This window comes from Paralichthys olivaceus, chromosome 23 (genome assembly GCF_024713975.1).
Source record: "Paralichthys olivaceus isolate ysfri-2021 chromosome 23, ASM2471397v2, whole genome shotgun sequence".
In the NCBI taxonomy this organism is placed as follows: Eukaryota; Metazoa; Chordata; class Actinopteri; order Pleuronectiformes; family Paralichthyidae; genus Paralichthys; species Paralichthys olivaceus.
Window position 1 is genome coordinate 8,156,489 of NC_091115.1, and position 19,739 is coordinate 8,176,227.

Consider the following 19,739-nt stretch of genomic DNA (forward strand, 5'->3'; position numbering starts at 1 on the left):
CAGATCATATATCATATATAACACAGTGTGTTGTATGCATGGCTTGAACGAACTCCTACAGGGGCCTGGGGCAAATATTTGCAGCTGTCCCCCTGTAAACCCAAAATGTAAGTTTCTTGTGCTCATCTTCATACATTCATCAGATTATATTATACTCTGTTGGAATTAATTCCTTTGTTCATTGACAGAAATGAATCATTAATCTTATGATTTATTTATTCCTCTCACAATCCATAGGTGTGAATGTGAGGGTGAATGATTGTATAAGTTGGCCCTGCGATACGCTTCTGACCTGTGTGGGTGAACCCCACCTCTCAGCCAAAGACCTGGCAGGATAAGCAGAATACATAATAGGATGGATTATATCCTGTTTCATTAAGCTGGTAGCTCTACTTAAGTCTAACATGTTAGTAGGAAATATTGTCAGGAACAGATGAATTTACTTCCCCTCAAATCCAAACCCATCTGCTCTCATGTCTCACAGTATTAGTTTTTTTTTTTCAAAATAAGAGCTTACATTAAACCAGAGGAGGACATCTCGTTCAAGTGTTTACTTGGGTAACAGTAACAATCACACGGCAGGATGTTCTTTGTCACTGTGGGAAAAGTTCCCTTCCGTGTTACAGTAAATCACTGATGCATTCATGTGAAAGTATTTCAGTTTTGTAAGAGCTGCAGGTGGCGCTCTGTGCAGTTCCTCTCATTGGGGGAGGATGAGTTTATATATAAATATATATATGAATGTATAAAAGCATCTGTAGATAGGTAGATAGATGGCGGGTTGGAGGGGCAGATTATGTGGAGCGCAGAGTGTAGAAGCAGATAACAGCCAGCAGATTAGTGGGTCAGATATATCATCTGGATTAAGATATTACCAGAAATAGAAACAACCAATTGTATCATGTAACATCTTGACTCATGGTCACAGAGGAATGTTTGGAGTTCTGCAAAACAGAATGAGACAGAAATGAACAGCAAGACTAACAAGGAAGTAATGATATCATTTGTATTTGCAGCAATGTTAATATAAGGACTCATAGCAGAAGCGGATTAAAATCAGTGTTGCATAATTAATTTTTTCATCCACTTCATTCAGATGCAAACAGAGAAAGCAAACTGTGTTCTGGATGTAGTTGCTTGGAGGCCGGGAACTCTACAGACTCTTATGCATGATTAATTTTCTCCAGTAAACACACACACACAAACACAAACACACACACACACACACACACACACACACACACACACACACACACAACGGAAGAAGAGGACTCGAGTCACTTTATTTTCCTTTAGTTCTAGTGACGACAAACAAACCCATCTATTCAGGCCGAGCGAGAGGGAGAAGGAGCGGGACGCTGTGGCTGAGCCAACAAGCCTTTCACACAAACAAACTGCTTTCTCTTGTCTTGAAGCTCATTGGGCTTGTTATCCCAGTAAATATTTTATGTCATCTTCTTTGCTTTCTTTTTCTCCCTCCCCTCATATTTCTGTTCTGTCCTCAGTTAGCACCAGACATGAGAGACTCGTGCAGGTGACGTCTGAGAACAGGATCTCCCTTCTTGTTTCTTTTCTGTTTCTCTCTTAACTGATGCAAACTCTGTAAGTGTGTGTGTGTGTGTGTGTGTGTGTGTGTGTGTGTGTGTGTGTGTGTGTGTGTGTGTGTGTGTGTGTGGCAGCAACTAATAATTATTTTCACTTTCCGATAATAAGATGATTACTTTTCAACTGATCGACTAACTGATTGATTGACTTGGTTCAGTGCAAAATGTTTTTGTGTTCGTGTATCAGTCTGATCTCAAACCTAAATAAATGTAATAATATTTAGTTAGTGTTTGATATTATCATCATTTTATCATCATCTTTATCTATGAGTTTCTTTTTTTAGCTGTGCAATTGTGCAGCTGAATCATTATGTGTGTCTGTGTTTTGGCGAGTTTTGTATCTTCCCTCCAGTTCAGTGGAAACAGGTCAAGCAGACTGAGGAGCAGTGTGTGTGTTCTTGTGTGTGTGTGTGTTTGTATGGGGAATAATATATTAAGAGAGACCTTGTGGCCCTCTCCTCTCACTCACTTCCTTTTCTCATCACTGGCTCTGGTTTGTGTGGACTGTATCTGACCCTGACCTCTGACCCCTGTGAGGAGCAGAGGGGGAGTCAGCTGAGCACAGACAGCATGACATGGATCAACTACATTATTTCCCAATACTATCATGAGCAATCCCTTTTTACTTCCTTCACCATGCTCCTCTGCCCATCCTTCTTCACTCTCTCTTCCATCTTTTTTACTTCTCCTTCTCTTTTCTCCCTCTTTACTCACCCTCGCTTCTCTTTCTATCGCTCTCTTGCTGGAATGTGGTGTTCAGAAGCAGCTGAGAGGAGGAATGTTGCTGTAACAAGCCCATACACAGCCCCTAGGGAGGGAGGCTCCCTGCGCACACACACACACACACACACACACACACACACACACACACACACACACACAAGCGAACTGTTACTTCACAACATTTGTGTTGTTGGACTTCACATGTATGTCTACGTGTAGAGGGCAGAGCGTGAAGCTGCATGTATAAGAACATAGCAGGATGAGTATGTTCACTGTATCTGGACACAAACACACACTCACTCACAGACAAACACACACACACAGAAGACAGAGGGAGAACGTGAGTCGGCCTGTTGCAGTAATGAAGTCTGGTGAAGATGTCTCCCCTCAGGGTAGAGGACTGACTCAATGACGTGTTGCACAACTCATCCATGCTCCCTGACTCTGTGTTAGACACTTACAAAATGATAAGAAATAAAGAGATGGTTCCCAGTCAAAGGAAAACTCTGATATCAACCAACATGAACACCTCGAAACAAATTAGGGAATATCTTCATGCAGGAAGAAAGTGCTCATCCTTCTAGGAGAGTTCCAGACACTTTGATAATTTATGTTGTTATGGAACTAAGACGTTTTCTGATGGTTTTCCTTTTATTTTGTCTTCTATCCCTGTCTGGAACTGACTGATGGAAAAATACAGAGAGAGAGCGAGAGGAAAAGTGGAATCTGGCAGGAGCGGAGTCTGGAGGCCCTAAAAGTGTGAACGTCACATCTAATACCAAATTCATAGAAGTAGAACTTTTGTTTAAATCTGCAAAAACAAACATAGAGGTCTGATCTGGTGTGACTGAAGAACACAGTGTGTGAGGGTGGGAGCTGTGGGCCAAGTGGACCGGTGAAGGCACTGCTCAGCCTCCCTCTGCATGCACACACACATGCACAGCCAGACACTGGTGGTTAGGACGCTGTCAGATTTAGACACATAATTACTGTCCTATCTTTTGAGGATTGTTTGTATATGTGTGTCTGTTTCAGTGCACCGTGAGGGTTTTACATGGAGGGGGGTTTATGGACACAACCTAACTGACTGCCCATAGAAACAAGTCTGTAAACAACACTGAGAAATGTTTCTCAATATTAAATACTCAATCATGTATGGGATAAAATCAATAGTAAATCAGTAATTTGACTGTGCCACTGAGTGTCTGTGAAACTTGACAAAACCAACTTTTGTTATTCACTGGCGCCCCCTAGTGGGCACAAATAATTGGTTCATTGTGATCCAGCATCACAAATACTGAAAGGGAAATTCTAATCTCATGATTTGTACTGTATCACACTGGTATACATGATGTATACAGTACAGAACAGTTTATAAACCTGCTTTGGAAAGAATGAGGGTCAGTTGACTTCACTTGTGAGAACACAGGAGGTCTTTTGGTCCTGTCTCACAGTCACAGCACAGTTCATCCCCTCGAGGGTCTGGAACCATAGATCTGCTCTCAGCCTCTTTAAGAGGTGGAGTCTGGACAGGCAGAGACCCTCTCATCTCTTCCCTCACAGTGAAACATCTATCCGCTCTCACAGTGTCAACAGTGTGACAGCAGCTTGGGAAACCTGTGAAGACATGGCTACTGAGGACAGGGACGTCAAGAGAAAGAAGTTTTACAGGACGCCCAACGCAGGACTGTGGACTGCTACAGTGCTGGTGATCATATATATAGTAAGTATTTTACTCATTAGAAGATAGGTAGATAGATGATGATGAAATAAACTTTGTTACTTTCCATCACTTTTTAAAATCTTTATTAAGAATAGAGTTAGGTTCCTATGGTAAATGGTTGCTATGGTAATGTTGTTTTCCAGGTGTGGGTTGTGGTGTTGTCCATCTTGACAGAATCAGGACATCTCCTAAACAACCAGAGCTTTGAATGTGGGAACAGTGAGGAGGTAAAACCACACAGGCGTCTTTTACATTGGTTGTTTGTTGCTTCATAAATAATATATATATATAATACATAAGAGAATAAGACAATAATCTAAGAAGATTTTAAGGATTTAAATGTGTCTAAATGTATTTTGGTTCTCACAAGCTTGTTATGAGTGAGAAACTGAATATATATAGTAAATAACTTTTATTATAGTTAAAGTTTTTGCACACAACATATCTTATGATATATCTTAAATTAAGGGGCGATTGCACTGTATGTGTTTCAAAACCTTTTGTAAGATCATAGACAAATAAATAGACAAATGGTTAAGCAGCAGCCACAAATATGAGATTTTGTAAAAACTGAATACATATGTATATATTTTTTTCATCGAGATTTGATATTCAGACCTGTCGGTGTTGATGTGACTGTGGTTGGTTCTGCAGGATGAGTCACTGCTGAACGAGGAGGCCTCACTGGTGTTTCTGTGGACAGGGTTGGCTCTGCCCGTCTGTATCATGCTGCTGCTGAACATTTGGATAAAGCGGAGCTTGAACATGTCACTGGTATGTACCTGTGTGTGTGTGTGTGTGTGTGTGTGTGTGTGTGTGTGTGTGTGTGTGTGTGTGTTTACCCAGAGACAAAACAGCATTAAACTCATGTTCCTCTCTTTCCTTGTCACAGTTCCAGCTCGTGATCTTTGTCCTATTTGTGGCTATGACCATTTCCTTTGCAAAGACTTGGGGGAGAGAGAATGAGGTGAGTAAATCCCATTTAGCTTCTGTAGCTCATAAAACCGATATACGGATTATGGTTTAGCTCGATGCTGCAAATATATGAGTCGATCTACAACTCCATCTGCAGAGGAAGAAATGAAATGTGTCTTAAAGCTCTGGAAAAAGCAGACCCTGCTTTTCAGAAGGACATAGCGTGTTTAAAAATTGACCTGTGGGTGAAAATAAAGTTGGGCTCAATAGTTTTGCAGCTTGAAAATAATTGTTAATTCATTAATAATTCATTAATCTTTGTATTTGCCTGCAGGAAATAGAAGCATTTAAAGAGCGCTACCTGGAACTGATCCCTCTGACTGACGTACCAGGAATAACACAAACACCCCAGAATGATAAAAACTGTGCCATGCTCAACAACGTTTACTGCTGGCAGGCCGAGGTAAGGAAATTAGACTAATTTATTGTGTTGAAAAGTTTCCTAATATGTTCTTACAACTGTGTGTGTGTGTGTGTGTGTGTGTGTGTGTGTGTGTGTGTGTGTGTGTGTGTGTGGGGCCCAGTTTAAATGTTGTGGACTTAAAGGCTATCAGGACTGGGGGGCTGTGATCCCAGATTCCTGTTTGTGTGAAGGAGAGGACAACAGCACTGGATGTGTGAGTCATTCGCATTTAAAACTAAAAAGTATCAGATTTTATTAGTATTAGTAATAAACTCCTAAAGTTTTTCTGTCTGTTTTAGGTTGGAGTTGGAAACAGCCTTATTCACGAGAAGGTAAAATGTGAACAGTTGAAACTTGCCAAGTTGTGATTTGTAAATATGGGCAATACACATAAAATTTGATTGATTATTTGGTGACTTTTTTAGTTTAACTGTGTGTGTGTGTGTGTGTGTGTGTGTGTGTGTGTGTGTGTGTGTGTAGCCTTGTCTCCCTACAGTCCTCTCCCTTGTAGAAAAACGTAGCTCCACCTTCTGGACCATCATGACAATTTGGGTAAGAATGAACACATTATAATTAGACTCAGATGGATAATTAGACAGTTAACTGTGTGATTGTGTGTGATCTCTTATGTTATATTTGTGTTCATGCGTTGTCCTCGGTGTTGTAGACTTTCGAAGAAAACATTAAAAAGTTTTAAAAAATGTATCGGTGAATTCAGACAAAAATAACTTTTCAGATTACCATCATCAGTGTTCCAGTTTCCATGACTGTGCTCTTCATGATGCTGTGCAGTTATTGGGTGAGTAGCTACAAAGACATGAAGGTAGAATGTGACAGATTTGGTCAAATCTTAACATAATGTAACAAAGCGACACTTCTTCTTTGTGTTGTCAGTTGTTGTGTGAAAACTGCTGCTACGCACTGAGCGTTTGGAAATACAAACTGAGTGGAGGAGAGGAAATGATTCCAGTGGTGTTCATCAGAAAGGACAATAACAACCAGCCTGAGGGAAAGGGGAAAGAAGAGGAGGAAAAAGAAAGCAGCAGTAATGGCGTGGTGTTGGTTGTGGAGGACGGGGGAGGCGAGGAGGGTGCCGAAGTTGTTCTGGTTGAAAATGCAATGACCATGATTCCTCTGTCTCGGCTGAGGAGGCTGCAGGAGGAGCTGGAGCCGCCTCCTGTCCAGCACCAGGTTCAGTGTCTGTGCATCATCTCCAGAAAGCCCAGGAACTTCTACACGGTGATGATAGAGGAGGGCTCACCGCTGCTGCCCGCTGACGCCATGCTGGCCGACGCCAACAAACCCACCAGGTGTCTTTGGGCTGAGGGACCCCACATTTTCTCAGTGGAGGACATTGTTTGGCCGAGAGAGAGAAAAGTGACAGGCAGCCTGTCGTTGTAGTGCGACACTGTACAACACTGTGCACACTGCAAAACATCAAATCCAAAGAATTGTGTAGGAGGCACAAGATGCCTTTTACTAAATATCTCAAGTTCAAAGAATAACAATTAATTTGAGAATTACATTTTGGTGGGTCTCCACTACAAGGATACAACTAAAAGTACACATCTAGAGTACTTATATATGCACAGATGTCCACAGCAGCGGAGACATCCCTGTCCCTAAACAGCCTCCTGTGTCTTCCTGCTTCAGTGTTTGATACGCTATGACTGCGGTTAGTGCGTGGGACTCGGGTCAACAAAATAAAATGATGTCAAACTTACGGCCTTGTGCCGGGAAACGCTGGCATGTTTAGATGTCGTCGCCTGGCAACAAGCCTCTGGTTTCCCCTAAGCTAATCTAATAGGAGCAGAGCCGGAACCTCTGGCTGACGGCTGCCAGTGTAAACAGCAGTAAATCACCCTGAGCCTGTGGCCTCAGGAAATACAGATAGTATTGATCGGATCACTGCAGGCTACAAGCTCACATAAGATTTCTCCAGATAAAACACTGAATACACACTAAATATGGACTTTTATACGCAGAGCACATTTAAAACTAATACTCAGATCCCAACAGTGGGCATGCAAAAGAAAAACATTTAGTTTTTAAAACATTTTAGTTTTAGTGACACAGTTTGCTTGTGGACGAGAGGACAAACTGCAGAGGATAAAGCTTGTTTTGCAAAATATCCCTATTTGTGTGGACAGGGCCTCCCCCCCGCTTCACTCTCATCACTCATAAGTGAAAAGAAAATTTAAAAAGCAGATAAAGAGCCAAAGATTTCACTGAGGAGTTGGTGAAGAACAAGTAAGGAGCTAAAAGACAGTGAACATTAGATTTCTATTGATCTATTGGGAAACAACATGACTCAATTTATTGATAATGTTGCTCGATAGCTGCCGGATGGAAGTTTGTAATTGTTTGTGTGTATCTGTTCTATGAATCTTACTGTGTTCATCTCTATTAAACTGCTTGTACCATTTGTTTTTTGTAATCACACCCTCTTGTTTCTCCGCTGATTTAATAGACTTAAATAGATGATTTATAGAGATTGTTTTGTGCCTCCCACTTTCTGAAGGGATGAAAAAATGAGACCATGTCTGCTTCCCTGGTTTGATCAAAAAATAAATAAATGAGTGGAAATATATCCTCAATCACATTTCAAGTTTCTTTTAATGAATGCAACAAACTACGTAATTATGGAAAATAAATGTTAAGGAGTAACATATTTAAATTAAATTAGAAAACTTTGGAACACAGATGTAAACAGTACCTTTAAATAAATAAAGTTCTCACCGACGGAAAAATAAACTTAAAGAATTTGAACTTTCAGCATTCAGATTTCAAACATTTACAAATAAATGCAAAGACAGAATATTTAACAAGTGAGGCAGGAAAAAAAAAAGCGAGTGTAGGCTGTGGTTACAGTGATAGAGGCCTTGCGTGTCTTTCTTTTTGCATGTGCTTTGATTCACTCTCTTTAAGTTCAAGTAGAAAATAATTAAATATTAGAAAAGACAACATGTTTTCAGACGTTCACCATCAAGAGCAGATATTTCTATATTTGTCTCCTCGAACCCTGAGCATCCTGGTCTTAGTGGCATGGCTCTCAAGTTAAAAATCACATTGAAACTCTAGTCAAGGGACACACACACGCACGCACGCACACACACCAGCCTAAAGTAGGTCTTTGTATCTGAAGAATGTAAAAGTATTTTAAGTATATATACAGAGGCAAAAAGTAAATTCCATTGAGCCTGGTCAGACTCTGCTCTGTCTTCTGTAAACACACACACACACACACACACACACACACACACACACACACACACACACACACACACACACACACACACACACACACACACACACACACACACACACACACACACACACACACACACAGGAACATATCACAGATTCTGGTTTAATGTCCTTGTAATTTTTCTCGTCTGAAAGTGTCTTTGTTTTGCTTCCCGTCTCGTCTTCATGATGTTCGACAGCTTCATGACTCTGGCACAGACAAAAAATATTCAGAATGTAAACATGATGGTGAAAAGTATCATACGTCTTATCCAGCTCCCATCAAGAAAGTGAATAAACAAACTTCCCCAAAAATGTTGAATTTGTCCTTGAGCGGCCGCTAATCCAATAGTGTAGAGGAAACCATGGCAACAAAATTTGTGTGACGTATTCAAGGCGTCAGGAACAAAAACAGATTTTAATATCCTCAGAGCTGTGACATAGAATTAACTGATGAATCAACGTCCACATGAAACTGTCGAAGTTTACTGTTCATCACAAGTATGTTATTCAGATGTTGATGATGCTGCATGATGCTAAATGATGCTAAATGACGAGGGAGGCACCGTCCCCACTTACCTGCAGTGTCGGCTTCTTCAGCCAGGGGGTCAGAGGTCGTTATGTACTTGCTGCCAAATATCTGCACCAACTGGTCAAAGTACTTGCACTCCTGCTTCTCTCCTCTGAGAATACGAGACAGAATTTTAGAGTTTGCCAGGAGGGGGTGGCAAATTATGACAAAAACAGGAACAATATAATATAGATGTTTATGTCCATAGCACAATACTGCACTGCACTCACCTTCTGCCTTCTAGGAAGTGTCGGAAATTGGCGCGCAGCCTCTTGATCCTGGTCTGGCACTGCTCCGGACTGCGGAGGTAACCTTGGCTCGCCATGACCTGAGCGATCTGGATGAAGATGTGTTTGTTCTTGGTGCAGCCCTTCAGGTTCTCCTGGATCTGCTCGCTCCCCCAGATGTCCAGCAGGGCCTCGGTCTCCCCGTCGCCCCAGGCCAGCTTAGCGCTGTCAGCCACCCACTGGTTACTGGAGGCGGCTAAAACAACAGGAATCATAGATTATGCTCATACATGGCATGTGGTTTAAATAATGATGAAGGTTATACAGAGGCATTGACTCCAAATGTGTCAATCATGCATACAATCATTTATAAAGGTATAAGCGAGCAGCATTAAATAACTTCTTCTGTACATCTACACTGGAAAAAACTGTGGTGTATCTTTTGTTCCACCTTTGTTTTGGCTCGATTCAGGTGCAATGTCGTCCGTCTCCTCTGTGGCCGATGTGTCTGCGACTGAGCCGTCGACTTTCAGCTCCTTCCTGAAGATTTCCTCCATCTCACTGAAGAACTTATATTCCTCCCTGAATGGAAAAAAAATGAATACAAATTCCCCAGTCACCACCAGACACACAAAACAAAATTCACAGCCTATGACTCAGAGGGCAAGGCTAATCTCAAGCAAATCCCCAAAATGTCTGGTGGCTGGCTGCAGCATAGGCTCCGTCTTTGCACACACAAAGTCGTGATGGCCGCACCAATAGTTTCATTTTAAACGAGTTTCATATCTAACCGCCTAAAATTGCTTCATATTTCAACATTATTCACGATGATTTAACTGATAAATAAGAATCAGTTTATCGTCTGGACTTACTTCTCATGCAGGAAGCCATGTTTGAGGCGTTTGATGCGTGTGTAGCACTGCTCCGAGGTCCTGATGAATCCTCGGTTGCCCATCTTCTCGGAGACGTACTCAAACACGTGGCGGTTTTTCAGGCAGCCCCTTAGCGTGAGCTGGACGCTGTCTTCACCCCAGATCTCCAGCAGGGTGCGCGTCTCCTGGTCCGACCAGGGCATCTTCCTGCTCAGGTCAGCCAGCAGGTGGCTGGTCGAGGGCTGCTCGTCTGAAAGGAGGAGGCGACCGCTTTGTTATTGTGCATTCATCTTAAATGTACACATCTGCACAGAGACGCTGTGTGTCATTAAAATGTGATGTGATTATATTTAGCCCTACACAAGTCAGGGTCCTTGTCCATAAAGGGCTGTAAGGTGACATCCGCAGCAGAACTGTCCATGTCTGCAACAACAGAGTTGTCACCAAGCACCGGAGCCAGAAGATGGAAGTATCGAAATGCTGCGGGGCGTCCTCCGCTCCTACGAGACGTGAATGAAAGGTGAGCCTGGAAGCTGTGAGCCAAGCATTCGATAATTCGTTCATTTTTTATCTACCTCCGGCTGTTGCAGTACCGCCTGTAAGTCTTCTTCAGCCGTTTGATTCGGGAGTGGCACTGATCCGCTGTCCTCGGGAATCCTATTGCGGCCATTCTCTCTGCTATGTCGGCGAATATGTGGCCGTTGCGTACGCAGGTTTTCAGGCTGTGCTGCACGTCATCTGCGGCCCAGACCTCAACGAGAGCGACTGTCTCCTGCTCCGTCCACACTGTGTTCACACCATCTATCCCTAAATCAGATGGAGATGAAGAAAAGACGTTGGATCAGTGATTGGATGTTTATCTAAAGGAACATTTCTTACACTGCTGAAGAAATGGATGAAAACTAATGTACCTGGCTCATGATCGGCTTGTTCTTCTCGTTCATCATACTCATCCATAGAAACCGCCTCCTGGCCCAGTATTTGTTCCAGCTGGTTGTAGAATCTGTAATCTACTCGTCTCCCACATCTTCAACGTGCGGCAAGAGATAGAAAATAACATTTATCATGATGATGGATTATATCTAGAGACATAAAAATGATAGAAAGGCTCCTCTCACTTCTTTCTGTCGTAGCACTGTCGAAAGTTGTTCCTCAAGGCCTTGACTTTCCAGCGACACTGCTCCGAGGTCTTCGAGAAACCCAGGTCCTGCATTCTCCCCGAAATGTCAGCATACACGTGTCCATTGTGGACGAACCCCCTCAGCGTCCTCTGAACATCCACCTCGCCCCAGATATTGATGAGTGTCAGCGTCTCCTCGTCTGACCACGTGCCGGATGTTGGTTTTTCTGTCGACAAGCTGATTTCTCCTTCTTTCCACAGAAACACAGCGACATTCACGGTCTTACTGCAGGACTTTTTATTTGTACTACTTTTAAAAAACTATTTCAGACAATACACGTGCTGATTATTAAAAACCATAACTGACATTTTAATAAACTGAGTCAACAGTAGATGCTCTCCTATCGTGGACTCTGGGATATTCACCTGTTTCCGTCACTGATTCGCTGTTGGACTCCTCTGATATTTCGATGGAGTCTGGTAACACAGTGGAAGATGTTGACGGCTGCTTGTCCAGGATTTGTTCCAGCAGGTCGTAGAATTTAAAATCGACTCGATCTGTCCCAGATGAGCTGCAGACAGTGAAGACAGTTGTATTGACGCCCTCATGTCGACAGCACAGAAAACAAAACCGATGTTTGTGCGTGATTTCTTTTTTTTACCTCATGTTTTCTTGACAGTGGCGATAGTTTGATTTGAGGCGTTTGATGCGCGTGTGGCACTGGTCCGCGCTGCGAGAGTAACCGTTGGCTAAGAGCTTCTCTGATATTTGCGTAAAGATGTGGCCGTTGTGTGGGTAACGTCCCAGGCACTGCTGGACCTGAACAAACGCCAAATGCATATTAAAGGTAGCGACAGACAAAACGATTTTAAATTACTTTAACATATATTGTAGAATAACCCACATATTTTACTTATATTCTATTTTTCTGTTCATTATAATTCTCTAGGTGTGCATGTATTTGTTATATAAGTTGGAGCAACTGTGACAAAACCCAGCAAATAGTTCATTTGAGAATGCTGGTTGAAGTTGAGCTAAATTCACGATTATGAACATCAACAAATACTTCACTCTCTACCTCTGGGTCGCCCCATATCTCCAGAAGGATGATTGTCTCTTTGTCCGACCAGGCCACTTTCTTCCTGTCTTCTTGAACCCCCACAACAGACTCTGAAGATACACAAATAAAAAAGCCTGAATAAATAATAACCCAGTTTAGCTGCTGTCAGACAACTTCATCTTAACTGTTCTCCTGCGCCCCCTGCAGCCAGTAGAGAGAATAACTGCGTTTACCAGTCTCGTGGTGGGAGTAGGCTGAGAAGTCGTTGTCTTCGAGCTCTCCTGGGATTTCATTCATCTGTGGCGCTGGAACAAAGTCCTTCACTAAAATTCTTCCCAGTTCGTTGTAAAACTTGCACTCAACATGCCCCTGTCCTTTCAAGCTGCAGAGAAAATAAAGAAAAGACGTATAAATCAACTTAAATCTTCTTTTCCATTCATTCTCTCTGCTGCAGACACACATACTTGTTTTGGTAGCATTGCCTGAAGTTTGATTTCAGCCTCTTTAGCCTCGTCTGGCACTGCTCCGGCGTCCGGGAGAAGCCATCAGTGGCCATCTTGTTGGAGATGATGGAAAATATGTGTCCGGTTCTGTGCATCCCTCTCAGCTCCTGCTGCATCTGGTCATCACCCCACGTGTTGATGAGGGTCAACGACTCCATGTCTGTCCATGGGACGCTTCGAGTACCTCAAGAAATATAGAAGACATTGTTTAGTATAATAAAAAATGAAATTTTAATAGGACCAGATATATTGTGGTTAATGTTGGTTTATTTTTGGACTTTGAGGATAAACAGGCAACAGAAAAAAATTACACAACACAATAACATGAAGACTGGTTACAAAAACTGATGTTAGATTTTTGTTAAGACTCATTTCTCAGTTGAGTTGAATTAAAAATGAGATGTTTTATTTTTCTTCTCTGTTTTGCAACTGTAATATTTTTCTTCACCCCCCTGTGTGTATCCTCAAATATCTTAAAAATATGTGTTATTGTATTATATTATTAATTTTTTTAATCCCTAAGCAGCCAGAGTTCAGAATAAATACAGATACAAATAGAATAGAGTAGAAGTGTATGAGAATAAGTAAAGTAGTAGCAGAACATCCTCTGGTGACTCTTTAATGTAGAGGTCTGCATTCACCCATTCACGCACCCATACATACATACGGTGCTTTCTGGTGACAAAAAAGTGACGCTACCTATTTCCTGTCGGCTCGTGTGTCCGAGAAACTGCAAGTCGTCATCGGCGTCGTCCTCATCAGCGACCTCCTCGACGTCGTAGGTGACTTCAGGAACAGCTGAAGGAATGGAGGAGCGGAGGATGCACTCCAGCCGCTCGTAAAATTTATGTTCCAGCTTTGAGTTTCCTCTGGTGACAGATCAGGGAGAAGACAACAGGTGTTTTATCAAAGAGTTCCTTCAGTTTTTACTGTAGTTTCACAAATTATAAGAATCTCAATGACTGGACAGAAAGAAATGCAGACAGGTGTCAAACCGTGCCATTTAACACGCACTTGTTCTGCCGGAAACATTTCTTCAGCCGCTTGATCCTCGTCTGGCACTGCTCCACCGTTCTCATGTAGCCCCTCTCCGCCATCTTGTGTGCGATCTGCGTGAATATGTGGCGGTTTTTGAAGCAGCCCTTCAGCGCCCGCTGCACTGAGTCCTTCCCCCAGATGTCGAGCAGGTGCAGCGTCTCCTCGTCCGACCAGGGAACCTTTGTGTCCGTTACAACTGGGAAAGAAACTTCCTGAGAGTCTGAAATAAAATAAAGGAGTTTGTCTGAAAACCTGAGCTTGGACCTAAAGAACCAAATATCCACTGATACACACACACACACACACATACATACATATAAAGAGTACAAACCTGTGTATTCTCCCAATATAGAGATGAGAGGAGATTCACCTGAATTCTCATCATCCAACGAGGAATCACTGTAAAACCCACAAAAGGTTAATTTAAAAAACATGTCTCTTTGATCCAGAAAAAGTGTGTGAGGGTGTTTGGGTTTGTAGTTGTGCCCACTTGCATTTAAATGAAATAAATAAATAAATAAAAGTAAAGATGAAGAGAAAAATGTGTATGTCTTCACGTGAAATGAAAAGCGTTGCCAGGATTCTTACAAAAAAGCCGTTAACTCCACAGGCAGCTTGGCGGGAATGTCTTCACCACCGCTCAGCTTCCTCTTCCTGAGAACCCTCCCTCCTCTCAAGCTTTGGCCGTCCCCATTGGTCGCAGAATCTGCGTCACCGGCCTCGTTGGGTGCGGTGAGGTCAATGGTTTCGTCACATGGCCGTGCACTAATTGAGTTTTGCACCTTCCTCTCCTGAGAGCTGCCGCTGCCTCGAACCTGCAGCTGCCAGCTATCAGAGTCCTTTGTCTCCATGAGGCTTTGTCTGATTGTGTCAGAGCTCCTCCTGCACGCCCGCTCCAGGCTGCTGGCGCTGAGGGGAGAATCCAGACGCCCTTTGTGCTCTGGAGAGGAGTCTTTGAGGGGAGGCGAGGAGGAGGTGGTGTTGGTGGCAGGTTTGGCCCCAGGAGGTAGTGACAGGGAGGAGAGGATGCAGTCGTCCATCGGTAACAATCGAGGATCTGAGGTTGAGAGGAAGACGATGAATAAAAGTGGTCTGAGTGAATCTTAAATCTGTTGTCTAAAAGTCAAACTTTACTCAGGGAATCATTATTTAGGAAATGTGGGAAATTAAATGTGGAATTTCTGCCATTAGACGTCTCTCAATCAAAACAATAATGAAAGATCTAGTTTGAACACATCGTGAAGCAGCGTGGGATCATGGGAGAACATGTTACGCTCCCCACCACCGTCCCTGTGAGCCTGCAGCCGCACCTTTCTCTTCAAAGTGACCGAGGTTTCTGTGGTGTTCCAGCACGGCCTTCATGTCCTCCGGAGGGAAGAAGGATTGTAAACATTCGTCGAGGAATGACGGAACGTCTCCAAGCAGAGCTGCCAACTGAGAAGAGAGATCCAGTTACAGGTTTCAGTGACTCTGCTTTCATTTACTTCACTTGAAGTTTTATTTTCATGCAGCCAAATATAAAACTGAGGTTAAATGAAGCCTTAGTGCTTAATGCAAACGTTATTTTGTTTTCCCTGATATTTGTGTTAGTGCTAGAAATTTGATCAGCACCACATGAGAAACAATTCATGTAAATGTGGCTTCAAGTGTATTTTTCCTCATTATCTCTCACCTAAAGTTTCCTATAGTGTGATTGCTGCAGTTCAAATTGTTGTGTGTGTGTAGGTGCAAGGTATAAAAATAGGTGGAGAGCCATCTACAGGGACACTGTGGTGCACCTGCGTCCACTTTACCCCCCTCTACATCTGTCTCTGGGCCAGTGGTGCAGAAACACGAGCCTCTAAACTGAGCTTGTGTGACACAGTCACACTGAAACTCCATGTGGACTAATCCATGTATATATATTTATTATAACTTAAAAGTATTTTAAAAAGAAGTTACTCTTTTAGCTCAACACAACTAAACTGCTCGTTTACTGTGATGAAGTGCATTGTAACGTGAACGACAACAGGAAAAAGCTGCAGAGTGGAAATGAGAAGACAAATATTTGAACTTCACGAGAAGAAAACATCAGACGATCAAATCAGTTTCCCTTGTATGTGTGGAAAAGTGCAAAACATGATATGTTGGTGAAATTCAAACAAGTAAATGCAAAAGGATGTCGGTTAAATAAACTTGTTAGATTTTGTTTATGGTGATGTTTTCACCTCTGAAAATATCCATTTTTTTGTGTGCAGGATTACACCGAAACTACTGAATGGATTTCCAGAGATCTCGCTGAAAGGCTGGGACATGAGCCAAGAAAGCGCTGATTACATTTTGGTGCATTTCTGAACAAAACCAGGAGAAATGTTACATTTTCACTGCTTTCCCAGGGAATAATTCATGGATCTGGATGAAAAAAAACAGGCCTGTTTCGTAAATTGATATTTTTGAGTGTGTGCAGCTTGGATTAAAGGTGAAGTATGTGCTCTTCTGTTTAAACGTGGTACCTGTGTGAAATCTGGGACTGGCAGCAGCTCGTCCAGTCTGGATATGAACTCCCACACCAGCATCTCCAGTGCTGCGTCGTACTTTGGCCCAAAATACACGGGGAAGATTTCCTACAAAATTCAAAAGAGCGAGAGAATTGGTTAAGAGTTTGATTTCGATTTGTTGCCATGTTTTAAAACATCAGAATATTTAAAGACCTGGTGGATTTGAATTGGATTGGACTGCACAGTGAATGAAGCTCTGGATCTGGAGGATGTTATGTATTACAGTGCTGCTCCATGATTGGTTGACTGAAAAATCACATGATATGAGTGTACAGGTGTTCCTAGTAAAATGCTCAGCAACAGTAAATGTGTGTATTTCCCGGCACAGATTGAAGTAAAGTAATCCTACACTCGAGCAGTGAGCGCCAACTCACCTCGAAAAAGTATTTTCTTTCAGACGGGTCCTCCAGTAATGAGTGAACCAACTCCACAAAGTTCACCTCAGACTCCTCCACCTGGTTGATGGTCACCTGACACACACACACACACACACACACACACACACACACACACACACACACACACACACACACACACACACACACACACACACACACACACACACAGTCAACAAAACCACTGTGCATTCATTGCAAGTTATTCCTGAGTAACGGCACACTGTGTGTTCTCCAGCTTCACTTGACTTACGTGGTGATCCTTGGCCGTGCTGACAGGAGCTTTGATTCTGTCCAGGTGAGGCTGGATGGTCCGCATGTCCGCCGGGTGCTCGCCTCGACACATCTCCAGAACCAGCTGGTGGGACACACACACCAACACGACACGTTTAAACAGACCTGACTGTTAGGGTGAGACATATGGACTCATTTTATTTTGGTGCTGATCTGGATCAGGGGGCGACTCCAGGAATTTATTTTTTCACGTTCTTTAAGATTGTGAGGACGTTTGTCTTTGTTTTAATTTGAATTAGAAATCGTAAACAGTTTAACCTGTCTCTACACTGCCCACCTGATCAACCTACGTTAACAGTGTCCCATGTGTATTCATGAGATATTTTTGTCTTAAGCTTTAAATTCAGCCAGTGTAAAAACCTACCACCTACATATGAGACCAACTGGTAAATTAGGTGTCATCTCAGTGTGATGTATCAGTGAACACATACAGACCCTGGCCCTGAGTCCCAGGACGAGCTGTGCCCTCTGACTGTAGCTCATCAGCTCGGGGACCAGCTCCGTCACCATGGTAACAAACTCCTCCAGCATCCCGTAGTGATCCACGAGTCCCTGCTGCACGACCTGCCACACTGCAGCCGACAGAAGCTGCAAGGGCGGAGCCAAGAGGCGTAGGTAACGGAACGGGAGATCATCACCTGAAATGGAGGAGAGGGGGAAAAACAAAGAGGTGAAGAAAGATGTAGTGAGGAGTAAAACAGCCTGATTCCACTTAGACAGAGAGATACTGAGTAAGTGTTTGAAAGACCCATCATTAACCACAACATGAGAGAAGACGAGTAGGAAGGAGCAGATCCTCAACCCACATGAAACATGACTGGAGACAAATCAGCCACGTGATCTTTGACCTTTGGAGCCATTTTCTAACACGGCGACATGTCATGTTGAATGATGTTTTATATGCGATGTCCTGTCTGTGAATGGCCATTTGTTTGCTGCGGTGCATGTTAACCTCTTAAAATGTGCGAAGGTATATCTCTGCAACTAGAGTCTATGTGAATAATCCTGGAATCTAGATAAACGTAACACTTGTGAGATTTCTGCAGATTCCATGTCCACTTAATGTAGATTAAAAATCCCACATGAAATCATACAGTTGTTGCACAAAACCTTTAGAAATTCATATCACAACATCTGAACATGATCTGTTCCACATTTAATTCTCTTAAAGTGCAGTTTATCTAATAAACTAGACTAATCCACAGAGATGAATTGTTTAACCTGCACAAATTGCTATTAGCTGCAAATAAACAAACAAACAGTCTACATGATTATATTGTCCATTGTCCAACACTGTTCAATAAAGAAACCTTGTCTCTTAGTCTCCTATCCTATTTGCCTCTGCCCTGGAATGTATTAATCTAATTTCAGCATTTATTTTTTTAAATGAATGCTGAACGAGACTTCTGTGGACAAAATCTTTCATGGGCTGCACGGTGGAAAAGAAAAATCTTGGTCGTGCATTTGATCACACTGTGACTACAAAGTGTGTTTTGAGGAAGTGTGCGTGTGTCAAAGTCCTGCAGAGGAAGAGCATGTGATAGGTTTGATTTGTGCAAAGACAGAAAAGAAGAAAATGATCCAAAGCGAGCTTTCAAAAGTAGCAAAAGCAGCAGTAGTGGTTCACACAAACAACACAATGTTCGATTCCAGCACCACAACAAGCAAATCTGTGTGAGCCCCGTCCCCCTGCCACCTGACATGCAGCTGAACCCACAGTGCAGGAGTGAACTTGTGTTGAGATGCTGACCTGACTGTGCAGCGTCCATCGGACTCACTGCTAATGTGGATTTACACCGGAGCTGCAGCAGCTCTAACACAACACACACATGCAGAATAAAGACATGTAGACAAATCACAACCCCCCCCTGGTGGAGCGACAGAAAACATGGTGCACGCTTGGTCCTAATACGTGCAAACAGAAGCCCTGCAGAGGATCTATGCTGTGAATCCACATGTGCAGAGGTCAACGAGCACATCTGGGATTATTCTACGGCTCATTCTTCATGTGTGTTCACGCACCTCGACTGATTCCACTTTCAGTTCCTCGTTTTGTTTCCATCGAGCAGCTGACGGGGAGAGAAAAAACCCAAACAGACCTCCGGCTGTGGCGATCCCGATAACACAGATATATGTGTGTGTGAAAAACGAGGCTTATTAATGAGATTCTGTTAATTGGCGCTGTTGGGAAAACGCAGGTCGCAGCTCGTGCGGCAGCATTGGTCGTGTTTGTGAGGAAGAAGGAAGAGAACAAAGGTTTCTGGTCTCATCCGCCTCAGTCCAGATCGAGACAAGCCCTCTTTCCTGGTTGGCTGACGAAGACCGGATCGGCCCAGGCGTTCGGACCCATCCGCGCTAGATGGCGCTGTTGTATTGGGGGGGGGGGGGGGGGGACTTCAATCTGTTTTCTATCTCAAGTGCATGGATGAGGCTTGATTCGTGTGGGT

At 43.0% G+C, this 19,739-nt stretch overlaps 2 protein-coding genes across 4 annotated transcripts; one reads left to right on the plus strand and one right to left on the minus strand.

Annotated features, from left to right (window-relative positions):
- Nucleotides 1–3,878: 3,878 nt before the first annotated feature.
- LOC109632700 (uncharacterized) lies at nucleotides 3,879–7,853 on the plus strand. Its single transcript, XM_020092124.2, has 10 exons — nucleotides 3,879–4,050; nucleotides 4,194–4,277; nucleotides 4,705–4,824; nucleotides 4,943–5,017; nucleotides 5,300–5,428; nucleotides 5,550–5,642; nucleotides 5,728–5,760; nucleotides 5,909–5,980; nucleotides 6,165–6,227; nucleotides 6,323–7,853. The coding sequence occupies exons 1-10, from the start codon at nucleotides 3,955–3,957 to the stop codon at nucleotides 6,827–6,829; spliced, it is 1,272 nt and encodes a 423-aa protein (XP_019947683.2). The 5' UTR covers nucleotides 3,879–3,954; the 3' UTR covers nucleotides 6,830–7,853.
- Nucleotides 7,854–8,025: 172 nt separating this feature from the next.
- Nucleotides 8,026–19,554, minus strand: LOC109632949 (uncharacterized). Of its 3 annotated transcripts, XM_020092517.2 has the most exons (25): nucleotides 19,315–19,554; nucleotides 19,043–19,105; nucleotides 17,728–17,930; nucleotides 17,252–17,356; nucleotides 16,978–17,073; nucleotides 16,559–16,669; nucleotides 15,377–15,500; nucleotides 14,655–15,123; nucleotides 14,398–14,465; nucleotides 14,043–14,286; nucleotides 13,728–13,897; nucleotides 12,990–13,212; nucleotides 12,759–12,907; nucleotides 12,544–12,635; nucleotides 12,127–12,284; nucleotides 11,891–12,036; nucleotides 11,463–11,715; nucleotides 11,256–11,371; nucleotides 10,920–11,151; nucleotides 10,705–10,844; nucleotides 10,345–10,594; nucleotides 9,924–10,054; nucleotides 9,476–9,728; nucleotides 9,254–9,357; nucleotides 8,026–8,884 (listed from the first exon to the last, which is right to left on the minus strand). In XM_020092517.2, the coding sequence occupies exons 1-25, from the start codon at nucleotides 19,352–19,354 to the stop codon at nucleotides 8,877–8,879; spliced, it is 3,948 nt and encodes a 1,315-aa protein (XP_019948076.2). In that variant the 5' UTR covers nucleotides 19,355–19,554; the 3' UTR covers nucleotides 8,026–8,876. The 3 variants fall into 3 exon arrangements, with proteins under 3 accessions (XP_019948076.2, XP_019948077.2, XP_069376166.1); XM_020092518.2 differs by lacking the exon at nucleotides 19,043–19,105 and having other exon boundaries at nucleotides 19,315–19,529; XM_069520065.1 differs by lacking the exons at nucleotides 19,043–19,105; nucleotides 19,315–19,554 and having other exon boundaries at nucleotides 17,724–17,840.
- Nucleotides 19,555–19,739: the final 185 nt, after the last annotated feature.